General features: G+C 45.2%; 1 protein-coding gene across 6 annotated transcripts in view; it reads right to left on the reverse strand.

The window, feature by feature from the left end:
* U2AF1 (U2 small nuclear RNA auxiliary factor 1) overlaps nucleotides 1–12329 on the reverse strand; it is a 123416-nt gene that overhangs the window by 58280 nt on the left and 52807 nt on the right. For 3 of the 6 annotated variants that reach the window (XM_078656389.1, XM_078656390.1, XM_078656391.1), the window contains exons 4-7: nucleotides 3242–3313; nucleotides 2478–2527; nucleotides 1445–1543; nucleotides 225–358 (exon numbers count right to left, since the gene is read on the reverse strand). In XM_078656389.1, the coding sequence (XP_078512515.1) occupies nucleotides 225–358; nucleotides 1445–1543; nucleotides 2478–2527; nucleotides 3242–3313 (355 nt within the window). The remainder of the gene's footprint in view (nucleotides 1–224; nucleotides 359–1444; nucleotides 1544–2477; nucleotides 2528–3241; nucleotides 3314–12329) is intronic. The other 3 variants (XM_078656392.1, XM_078656393.1, XM_078656394.1) reach the window with 1 other exon arrangement.

Consider the following 12329-nt stretch of genomic DNA (forward strand, 5'->3'; position numbering starts at 1 on the left):
CCCCAGATAAGCACCATGGCTGTCCCAGGGGACCAGAAAATCACGTGCCCTCTGACTAAAGAGTGGCATCCAGTTCAGTTGGCTACAGGGGGCAGTTTCGATTGTAGAAAGCACTAAGCTCTGCACTTAACAGGCAGCAGCAGCTTGCGTGTTTGCAGTTGCATATCCGAGTCACCTGCTATGCTCACAGGTACGTGCACTTTACTTGCTTACAGCATGCTTACCCCATTTCGTACTGGCGGCAGCATGCTTCCCGGAAGTCTGTCACAGGTGAAAGCTCGGCGTGGATGGGTTGTGCGTTGAACCAGCGGTTATTGAGATCCATGACTGCTTTTTCTGCATCTTCTTCTCGACGAAACTAAAACAAATATAATTTAAGGTTTAGCAACAGGCACTTTCACACAGGAACTTTATTGTTGTCTATTGTAGGAGTGAGAAATACTGTAAGTTTAGTTTCAAATTTGTTTTGGACAGTTCCTCTGTCTATGCTGCAACACGTCCGTCCTGTTGTTCGTCTGTATGCTGAATTAAGGGACAGCTTCACTAGCTCTCAGCCCAGCTGCACTTAATTAGGTTCCAGTTTCATCAGCTTAGTGACCTCTTTACTTGCTTCGTAATGAATTTTATGGAAATGATATATACTGTTAATTGTGTCTGGCACTTTTGGTCGCTTGAAATAGACAGCCTAGTAAACATAATAAGAACAAAGTTCTCCAAGTTCACCTAGCGCAGTACCATCAGATAAACTTTGTCCATAAGGTAAAAGTTTTACACAATCAAGTACCTATTGTATAAAAAGTTATAAACCTATTTCAGGTGCTAGAGCACACAAAAGGTGACAGCACCTTCTGGTTTTTGGTGTGTGGATCATATCTTCCACTCTTCTTTTATTTAGCTGAAAATAATAAGTGTCGTGGATACCCTATGCAAGGAACTTAAAGCAGCGTGGCCCTTTGCCTTCCTAGGGACTGTTACCAGTATGAGATGGCGTTGCGAAACATCAAGTAGAACATCTAACCTCTCAGATATGCAATGACAGGACAAAGAAGCAGATGGGGGTCCCTTAAATCTCCTGCGGGATCGTAAATGAAGGGTAATCAATTGTGGCGAGCCTGGGTGCTGTAAGCTAGGTTGGCTTTTAGCCTCAGAGAGAAGGGAAATAGGTGCATCAATACCATGTATCCAGGATAAATGATCTTGTACTTAGGCACAATCCAATGTTTTTTGTAACAAATTCAAACAAAGCCACAGGAGGAAACATGCATCTTAAGACTCCTCGGAGCTCTCCATCTATAATCAGCATCTTCACCGTGCATTGTACCCTTTCTGCCAGCAAGTCTACCAAGCACTACCAAGCTATGAACCACTCTCTATATTATACAAGATCCCTTTGTATGAAATGTCACTGCTCTCCGGGATCACAAAAGACAGCTACAAACCCTACCTTCACGTAGACGTTCCCCACGAGATGATCCCCAAGGTTATCGCAAACATTCATCTCCTCCACTTCCCCGTACTTCTCTTCCATTTCCGTGAACACTTCCTGCAAACAACAATGAACAGAGTTTAGCACTTCTAGAAAACATGTGCACCACTTTACAAAAGAAGCTTGGGTACAACGTGTGGTTGGGTCCTGCACTATTCCTTCAGTGTCCACCACTGGACGGCTGCTTCAGATCAAACTATCCACAGGGCTCGAGAATTCATTTCCAGCAGACATCCTGGCCCCATCAAGCACTCAGAGTTTGTTCGGTGGAGGCGGACAAAGGACGCAGAGTGCACAACCGACTAGCCTGTTCTCTTCATCTCTAAGAACATCGATGAGGTCTGCAATCCCAGTATAACTCAGAGCTTTACATTTCAAATCAAACTGCACCACACTACTGCAAAGGAGCCGGTGAACTGTGACAAATGCACTGTGGCGAACGCAAATTAAGTTAACAGATTGTTCAAACATATTTGGTATGAAGGGTAAAAACAAAAAAAAAAAAACATTTGAAAGAAAATGTCATTAGGACTTCAGTGTTCATTAGCAAAATCGCTAGAGTAAGAAACGGAATGAGGGTTTTTGCCCAAAAGGTTTTAGCTTGAATTAGGAAGAGGAACAAATGGAACACTGAAAATTACTCTTGGGATGGGTCTGAGCCTCATGCAGGAAAATACTCCTCAAGACTGAATCTCAGCCTGCCAGAGCAGGTAGTGGTGGTAAAGTTATAAATGGAAAAAAACTTTTAAAAAGAAGGATGTGTTAGATTAAGATGGCATGAACGATCTGGTGTGCTTTATGTTCAATAAATACAGCACAGCTAGAAATATGACCATGCTGCACGACACTGATCGAAGAAAGGCTTATTTGTACAAAACATAAGAAGGCTGAAACAGCTGGTTTCATCCGACACCAGGGGCTGGACTCCGCCTCCCCCTGAATCGCAGCGCAGTATTTCTGTGACCGTACACCACGGGTCTGTCGCACCTACCTCAAAGAATTCATCGTAGTGCTCCTGCATTTCCACATCGCTCACCGCACCTGTAAACAGTACAAGATAAGAGACCGGTCATGGTGAGGAACAGATGTGACATTGGCACATACAGCTGATGACGCGGTTACTCTGCAACAAAATCACCCGTTCCCACACAGTGCCAATGCACATGAGTAACAAGGCTCGTACAGTCCAAAGAAGACACAATTCGTCTAAGTGTTGGGATTTGGGGGCTTCCCTCATAAGGATACCCTGACAATCTCCAAGGAAATCCCAACGAACAAGAGATTCGGCGCTCCGGTTACAGTCTGCAGCCGAATCCCTCTGGCCTGCATGGCCAGTACTCCAGTGCCTGCAACCAATTGGCACATTCCCATGTAGGGGCCATGCTCTTGGTACAGTCCGCACCGATGTCCCTCCCCTCCTGATGGCTACGAACCAGTAAGGGTCTCAGCCAGCAGCTTCACCCACAAAAGGCGAATGCACTTCTTAAGCCTACCCCATGCATCCCCAGATATGGCAGAAGCACCTGCCAACATCGAACACTATAATCAAGCCAATACATTGATCGACGCTACTAGCGATTCCTGCTGTAAAGCGGAGTGGATGCAGCTAGGAACGCAACAGGTGGATTCTCAGTTACAAAAATAAATTACGTTGCAAGACAAACTTAGGAGAAAAACCTACAACATCATTTGTCATTCCTAGTTCTGCTCTGCCCATGAAAAGTGTCCAGTACGCGCGGGCCCACGCAGTCTTACCAGGGTTTAGCCGCGTCCAGAGCTCAGGGCAGAGACTTTGATTCCTCTCTGTAGTGACTGGGCCATCAGCGGCTGAAGCATAGAAGTTGAGAGCTTGTCAATATTTTCAGGCACTCAAAGAGGGTGTGCAATGCTATACTTAAATATTGCGTTTTGCACAATTTCTATGATTTTTGCACAGTATTTGAATATTTTTACAAGTGGAAAAAAACATCAAAATAGAACTGTGCAGATAAATTTTCCACTGGAAAATGGTACTGGCCATTACAGAGATAACCCTCTGATGCGAGTGGGCGATTCAGAGGAGAACCTTAAGAGACAGACTAAAGGTGAAACAAGCTAAAGCCTACCCTGGAGCTATAGCTCTGCTGTCTAAGTGGCAAGTCTGTGCGATCTACCTTTACTGACCGAATCGATTGCCTAGCTGCCTACCCCCCTCCAGCTGCAGCATGCATACATAGCGCTCTTTCTAAAGAGCTTGGCTAGAGAGTGGGACCTGTAACCTTCTAATCCAGTGAACAATTAAAAAGTTGCAGTTGCCAAACCAATTGCTCATCTATGGCTTACACTCTCACATGAAAGAATCCTGCAGAGAATAATGCAGACAAAGTCAAACCCAGATGGACTGTAACGCCTTGGATCAAAAGAGCCTCTATGCACTGAGAGATAGCTCTGCTGTTTGGAGTAAATCTATTTAACCCACTGATAAAAATGGACTTCCTAAGCAAGATCTCCCATGTCTTAGGTAGTAGCCCAAGGAATAAACTGAACTCTTCAACCTCACACTCCTTCCCCAATCCCACCTCACCCTCTTCAATCCACCAAGAGAGCAGCTTCAGGTCACATCCAGATTGTGCACAGAGTGGGAGACTCCGACTAATCCATAAGCTAAATGCATCTAAAGACTAATCAACTGTATCAATACACAGCAGAGAACATTCATAGACCCGAGCAGAAGGCACAGACCACGAGGGAAGAGCTCCAGCATCCTTAGATTCTACATTGAGCAAGAGCTTCGTTGTCGGAACTATACAAGCTCCGATGTCTATGAGCTGTTGGCTTTCGAACAATCGATCATGGTTCCAAGACTCGCATCTTACAGCCAATCCATGGAAAGTGTGCATCCTGAGCAGAACAAAGTCTCTTGGCACAACAAATATGATAGAGTTGGACTTGGGAAATGTACTCACCTGTGGTCATATCGTCTATGCTGCCATGTCAATGTTTTCTTCATTATGCTTGTTTGGAAATAGCCAGCTCAGTGGCAGTACGTGAGAATATACCGAAGAAAACACCCATAGCAGACTGGCCCAGAACAACCCGCCTGTTGTATGTTCTGTACTAGCTTAACTGGGCCAGAGCTGTGGGGGTGGACAGGGGTTTGTTGTGAACAGAGATGTTTAGGGAGAAAGTACTGAGGCAAGTGTGGAACAAATTCTTTCAATCCAGGGATGTGTGATGATAACCGCGTAAGAATGAACAAGGTAGAACAGCAGCAGAGGAAGTCGGGGTGACTCAGGCAAAGTAATTGAGGATCACCTTATGCGACTGTTCACCTGCTCTGGGACATGCGTCTAATGGCAGTGTTATCAGTACCAAGTGAAGGAGCAAACGCATGGCTCATCAACAGGAAAATTTCTATTCAACACAAATCAATCAGCCTTACTGCTCAGCAAATACACCTTATTTTATTGGAGGCATTTATAAAGCTTGAACTTAGATCCAAGCGAGTGATGCCAACAACATGATACAAAGCCAACATATGAGGTTAGAGTGACAGAGGTACATTGAGAAATCAGGGCAGTGAATTCATACAGATGCAGCAGAAACATAAAAATAGGGTGAGGTAAGAGAGTAAAAGGACAGTGGAAGATACTAAGGAAGTGGGCCTAAAGACCTTTCCTGAACTGCTCCACTCTAGAAGCAAGTGGGAGGTGCAAACAGACAACATTCCAGAGACTGGCCCACTATGCTGTTACGGAGTGCAGGGAGGCCGCTTCGCATTACGAAGGTCTGTCAAGAAGCCCAAAACCTACATATCAAGAGCAGACTCTACGATTCAGAAGAAGTAAACTTATGGCGATGTCTTAAGCCCAGTCAATATCCAGTTGTGACTTGCAAGTAGTCCTAAAAACAGGCTCCTTGACAGGCTTTTTTAGCTTATTATATTTTACTTTTAAATAAGACGGTGGCTCCAACGAAGGTCCTCATATCTTGAGTATTTCTCTCACCGGTATATACCTGGGGTGAGATTTTAAAGAAACGTTATCTCCACTTCATTATGCCTACATGAATTCTAAATCCAAATTGGAAGTAGTCATAGCCTTTTTGAGAAAGAAAAAAAACTGTCCTGAAGAAGGTGAACATCCTTTGAATCACCGAAACGCAGCGTCGACTTTGTTTTCTTAAGTGTTATCATGAAATGTTTTTATGTATGTTTTTAGGTGGAAGAGGTGTGGCGCCGCGGCCAGGGCGACTGACGCTGGAATCTGGGGACCACGGTTCGATCCCCGGCTCCGGCGGCAGTTCAGCCCAGCACCATGTGACTCTGGGCAATAGCTCGCTTAATCTTCCCGACGGCCCCCCAGCGCCTAGAGACCCTTACGGGTGATTGTGCGCTTTACAAATGTGGACTTTACTTTATGTATGAATTGTTTTAGACCTGTATGAAATAAATTGAAAACTTGCTTTTTATATATCCTATCCTTTGGCTTTTATTGGTTTATGTTTGCTGACGTACTGATCCTCTTATGATATAGTGTCAATATAAAGTTTAGTGTAATTAGTGTTTGCCCAAAGCGGATGCACACTTGTGTTTGTAATTTGGGACGTTTTTGTCTTGTCCATTACATCTACCTTGTCCCTATTCTCAATAGTAGGGTACCTCCCTTCTTTTTGAACATACATCCAAAGAGAGCCATGGTCTTCTGACACCATCGACCGAATATTTAACACACACACAAAGAGGGCTCAGATACCTACATCCTCAGAGAGCATTCCAATGTCGCTTTCCATAAAATCTGTCGCACTAAAGATCAAATGCCTTCGGAGGTCAGGCACCAAGCTGTAATGCTCGAAAACGAACTTCAAAGTCTTCGTATACCCCAAGACGCAATCATTTCTTCTACAACCAGAGGCAGAATCTGAACACCGTGAAACAATTCTAATGTCTTCTGAATAGCCTATGACAAACGTACATGCAGGTCTGTACACACAAGAGCATTCAAAGGAAGCCATACAAGGAACCTCTACATCCTTAGAGAATTACATTGTCTAAAGTCATCCACAGAATCTCTAGATCTCAGGAGCAATGATAAATTCTGAGGCCCTTCACAGGAACTATATATATATCCCATGAAAGAGAAATAGTCTCTAAAAGCATTAAGGGAACTCTACACCCCAAGGGCGCTAATCTCTTCTGTAACCATGAGAAGATTTGGGACCTCCTGACAGCTGCAAAGTGTTTTTGAACTATACACATCATTTGCACATCCTGAGGGCAGTGTTCTCAAACTATCAGCAGAACATGGAAATAATGATTTCAGAAATCACACACTAAACCCTAAATCAGAAGCGGTTTTCTGAAACCACTGACTGAATCTATGCATCCTGAGAGCGCTCAGTCGTCTAAAATCACCCATAGAATCAGTACGCCACGAGATTTAAGGCTTTTCAAAACTATCCACAAAATCTGTTCATCCCAAGAGCACCGATTAAATCAATTATTAAATCAATTACATAACGTGAAGCTCTGATGCAGAAAATGGTGTTCCGAGTGCAGCATGCCTCCCATAGCCTTGCGCGTTCAACTAGTCAAAGGCTGGCTGCATATGTACAGTAGACTTATTTGCATTTTAAAAGCAATGAAAATTGATCATATACAAGTCTAGAAAGGATATGGCAATCTCCAGAGAAGGTATAGGGTGGCTTGCTAATCTCTTCATTAGAGGTCATGGCCCGGTCATTTGATTCTGCCTCTTGCAGGGGTCATCGTTTAGTGGGGAAGAATCCAGAGCATATGGGCTATTTACATACAGAAACCGAATGGGAAACGTATGTTCATCTAAAAGCACCTGCCTACCAAAATCCGCCTCGGCATTGTTTCACATGAACACAGATCTACAGCAATAGCAATATGAACCTGCCCCTTGGTACAACGAGGTCTTCAGCAGCTCACAAAAGTAAAGGTGATCACTTGGGTGACCGTGCAAAGCAAGCCAGAGCACAGCTACTTCAGTGCCAAAGCAAGGACTGTCCAACGCCATGCATTTAATTTAAGGTAGTAATAGTAGCCAAGTAGTATTGGAAGATTAATGATCATGCCTGTAATGTGTTGATCAAGAAGATAAGGTCAACACTGGAAAGAACCTTTTGAAGATTAAATAATGTGAGCAGATAAACTTGTAAAGATTGCATTTGGGACAGAGCATAATGTTAAATCGGCGACATACTGAAAACCAGCACAAATGGTAGTAGGAGGAAAATACCTTCTTATTGACCAGGGTTGTGCCTACTCCACACCTGAAATCTGTAGGTTCCTGTATCAAAGTTAGCATATGTTGAGGGAACCCAAGGGAGATGCCTCTGCAATGATCTAAGGAGGAGGCAAAAATGGCTCTCACAAAAAAGCTACACTTTAATTCAGATATAACAGACCGAAACGAACTGAGAATCTGTAGAAGATATTGTCAGGTCATTAACAGAATGCCCCCATGATGGGATGTCAAAGATAGATTGTGATCAGTGACAATTTAAAGACTGTGCAATGCCTGTAGTAGAACTAAGCAAGATCAAAATGCTTAGAGCCAACAATTGAGTCCACATTTACTTCCCACTGTAAACAAGAACTTTGCCTTCAGACTCTCTGGCCTGGACACTCATAATTCCAGTGGTAGTGTGCCATCATTTTAAAGGATGAGGGGGCGATCCACAGTATGAGGGGGCGGTCCACAGGATGAGGGGGCGGTCCACAGGATGAGGGGGCGGTCCACAGGATGAGGGGGCGGTCCACAGGATGAGGGGGCAGTCCACAGGATGAGGGGGCGGTCAACAGGATGAGGGGGCGGTCAACAGGATGAGGGGGCGGTCAACAGGATGAGGGGGCGGTCAACAGGATGAGGGGGCGGTCAACAGGATGAGGGGGCGGTCAACAGGATGAGGGGGCGGTCAACAGGATGAGGGGGCGGTCAACAGGATGAGGGGGCGGTCAACAGGATGAGGGGGCGGTCAACAGGATGAGGGGGCGGTCAACAGGATGAGGGGGCGATCAACAGGATGTATTCAGCTTGGCAAAACGCGATCGGAATGCAACAAGTAGTTCTCACTGCATTGAGGTTCTAATTCTGACAAACCCAGTGGTACACAAGGCAAGCAGATGTCCAGAAAAAGTCACGGGAGTAGCAGAAAATGTCAGTTGACAGGAATTTAAAAGAATCTACATTAACAGTAGTGCTTGTTAAATCTTAGCTATTTATTAAGGGGAATCTGTCTGTCTGACTAGATTACCTAGAAAAAGATTAATGAGCAGACTGCATTGGTAGAACAATGAGCATTTATAAAGAATCCTTTACCGTGAACCCCCTACAATAAAAATGTTCTACATTCGACATACTCTACAACAAAAAGGTCTCTTGCAACTCCAACACGGACATTAACTACAGCTCTTCCCTTAAACCCAATTGCAACTCTATCTCACAACCCATATAATGCTCTCCCTAACCCTACACCATACCTCAAACCCTGCAACTCATTTTATGTCTAATGCTTACCTGAACTATCACTTTTCTTTACCTTAAATGTAATCACCATAATAAACCTAAACCTCTCTAAATCTTATCCTAGCCCCCCACGCATGCCTAAAGCAAAAGCAAACCAATTAATCTCCCCCTTATAAGTGGAACATAAAAATGCACAAATATATCCACAATAGAAAATAACCATTCACCTCAAATCAAAATGAAATGTGGCAACTTACCTATACAATTCCTTAAAAGGGCTTTTCATTGTGGGAGATTGTGCTGTAATGTACTTGTGGTCATGACAGTCATGAAAAATCCAAAGAGCACTGCTTACCTAACTAGTTGTTGGCGGAAGGGGTCCCCTCACCAAGTCTCATTTAAGTGAAGTTCAGATTTTGCCACATGCAGCGCCTGTACTATTCTCCGGAAACGGAAGCCCTTTGGCATGCCACAGACACTGCATAAGCTCTGGTTGGCTATGATGCATTAGCCACCAACAGAGCCTTTACCTTGGTCAAGCAGCAGTGTGCAATGCACAGTACGAACATCTTAAAAAGTACAAGAGGCTGGTGAATGTGAGGGGGGGGGAATAGAAGGGGGGAAGTGGGGGTTCAGAAGAGTAAGTTACGTTTACAGCTGTGAGAGTCCAGTTTGTCAAATCAACCCTGCAAGTAAAACGATAAAATATAGCATTCTTGATACGTGTGTGAACTAACGATTTCTAAGGTACAGTTGACCGAGAACCCACAAGTGAACATTATCCGCTGTATTTCACCTTTTGCATCTATAATTTTATGTTGAATGTGGGTTCCCAACCAGTTCACCTTTGTGAACAGACTTTTCAAACTGTGGCATTTTAACCAGAGAAATGAACATGGAATGAAGGAGACGGGCTCCAGCCCAATAACTGAGCATTGACAAAAAGCAATGGAATTCAGGCGTCTCATTACGGAGGGGTAACTAAAGTGAGTAACAGTATTTTAAAGAGTCTGTTTGAGATAGTGAATGGTACTAAATTAAAAACAAATGTTTTTAATACAATGGTGTTCGGCATTTCACAAAAATATAAATCACTATACTCAATGCCACTATATATCCTGCTAGAACCATCCCAGGAGAGCCTGCATTTCCTCAGCTGCCATTGGAAGGATTGGCCCTGGAGACAGAATCCACATCAACCAAGGGAGGGTTTCTGTGCTAACATCTACTCTTTGGAAGATTCTCGGTCACAGTCCATCATGTAGGTGTAAATAGTCCCTAAGGGGAAGAGTAAAGGAGATTCAACGTCAAGTGTTTCCTCCAAAATCTGAACAACACAAACAAGATCACTTGAGGGTTTTTAGGTCATCACAGACCTGATGTTGATAAGAAGCTTATTTCAGAGTGTGGGTCATCAAAGGATTTGAGAGGTCATCTCACCCTCGTTCGGCTGGAAGAGCGGTTGAAACATGATGGTAATGTAGTAATTTCAGATCTGGTGATTTATTGTTAATTACCAGCTGACCGACACCTTTCAAATGTTTTTAAACATATCAGAGGTACTCACCAAATAAAGGAATCTCTTGAGTATACCTCTAGGTATATTTGAAACCCTTTTTGCTTGTCCACAAAAACCATGACCAAGTGCTTTGTCTTGACCTTAGATTTATAAGAACTCCCAGGGGGAGAATAGCTTCCTCTTGTTGAGTCTGCAGGGGTGACACTGTTCCTACACCTGGTGTGAGAGGTAGTCTAATAATGATGAAGCCTGCCTCGATAAGTTGAGGGTGAGACGACCTCGAAAACATCTTTTGCTAATAAACATTAGGTCTAGGATGACCTAAAAACCCTCAAGTGATGTGGTTTGTGTTGTACATCATGTAGATGTAACATGAATAGGGCTCCCGGTTTTATGGTACTTATTTCTTTGTCATTTCCGTCTGAATTCATCCATATTTATTTTGCCAACTTTATCTTTATTTATCCATATTTATTATGGGTTTTGTCGAAGAACAAAAAAGCTGAAACTGGATATATTTCCACATTTGTTTAACCAATACATATGCAGTCATGCTTCAAAACCTGCTATGTTTCAGTGATATGAACACCCGCAGAAGATCAATCAATGCACTTTTATGAAAATATGCACATTTCAGTATCAACCTTGTGCATGATAGGGGCGTGGCTGAGTCGGCGGAGAAGCTGGCCGCCTGCGAGTGAAGCTCGAGACACCAGCCGGCCTCCTTAGCGATTGCACGCATTTTCAGGATTAGTCCGACTCACCGGATGGCACAGACGATGCGGTACATGGCGATGTGAGTGCCGGGAGGCTATATCCTTTCCAGGCAGAGTATCGTTGTAGCGAAGACGGTGTGGGGCTGGCCGAGCCTGGCGTCCCGGAGGACCATAGGAAGCGCACGCCCATCACCGCGAGTGGCTCTATGCAACTCCAAGGTTCGGCGGACTGGGTGAGTCGGGCCCGCGGTCATTGCGCTCCCCTCCCCCGACCCTTGCTGTTTCAGTCCAATGCGGTAGTTGGGCCGGCTGCTGCGCCCCTGCTGCCTCGCTTCACAGGGCTTGCGAAGGTGATAGGGCCCTCCACACACTGTCACTGGGGGCTGAGCGCTGGCCTGTCGCTGCGGCGGCCGCGGTGGGGGCTGGTGTGTGCTTGGCGGCCGCCCGATGCCGGCAGCGGCCACATTTGCATGCGGTGCTTACATGAGACGCCTGATGAGTCCACATGAGAGAGGCTGACGTCCACTGCTACTACTACTCCATTTTCTGTAAATCCCTGTGAACAGGCCTAGGGAGTGTGCCTGGTAACTGCTGAACTGCGGGCCCCTGCTAGCAAGGTCTGACATTGTGCATTCATATCCCGCTGACACAGGTGACCCCGCAATTGTTACAGTACCTCGCAAGCTCGCAAGTGGAGGCACCGCCATTTTGCTTTGCCCGGCTGGCGGGACACAGATCATGTCCAACACACGCGCAAGCTCCATCCTTCTCCCCTGCATTCTAGGGCTCCCGAGGTCTGTGGAATCTGACGCCTGCCCTCCTGACTGAACACGGTACTGCCCAGTCCTCCACCTCCCCCATTACGTCGCCCTGCATTCACGGGATGGGATGCAAAGACCCCAAGCAGAGAACCCTGCCTTTTGAAAAAGTAGCCGAAGGAGCACCGTCACACAACACTGAAATGGCTGAGAAGGATCCAGTTGCATCACGTCCTGAGACCTCAGACGCCTCCGTCACCTCCCTAATGCTGGAAATGAAGGCGGGATTCAAGGCGCTGGACTTCCGCTTTGACTCCTTAGACCAGACAATCGCATCCTTGGGCGCCAAAGTGCAGGGCCACGACAGACGCCTTGACG

Source organism: Lissotriton helveticus, chromosome 8, assembly GCF_964261635.1.
Source record: "Lissotriton helveticus chromosome 8, aLisHel1.1, whole genome shotgun sequence".
NCBI lineage: Eukaryota > Metazoa > Chordata > Amphibia > Caudata > Salamandridae > Lissotriton > Lissotriton helveticus.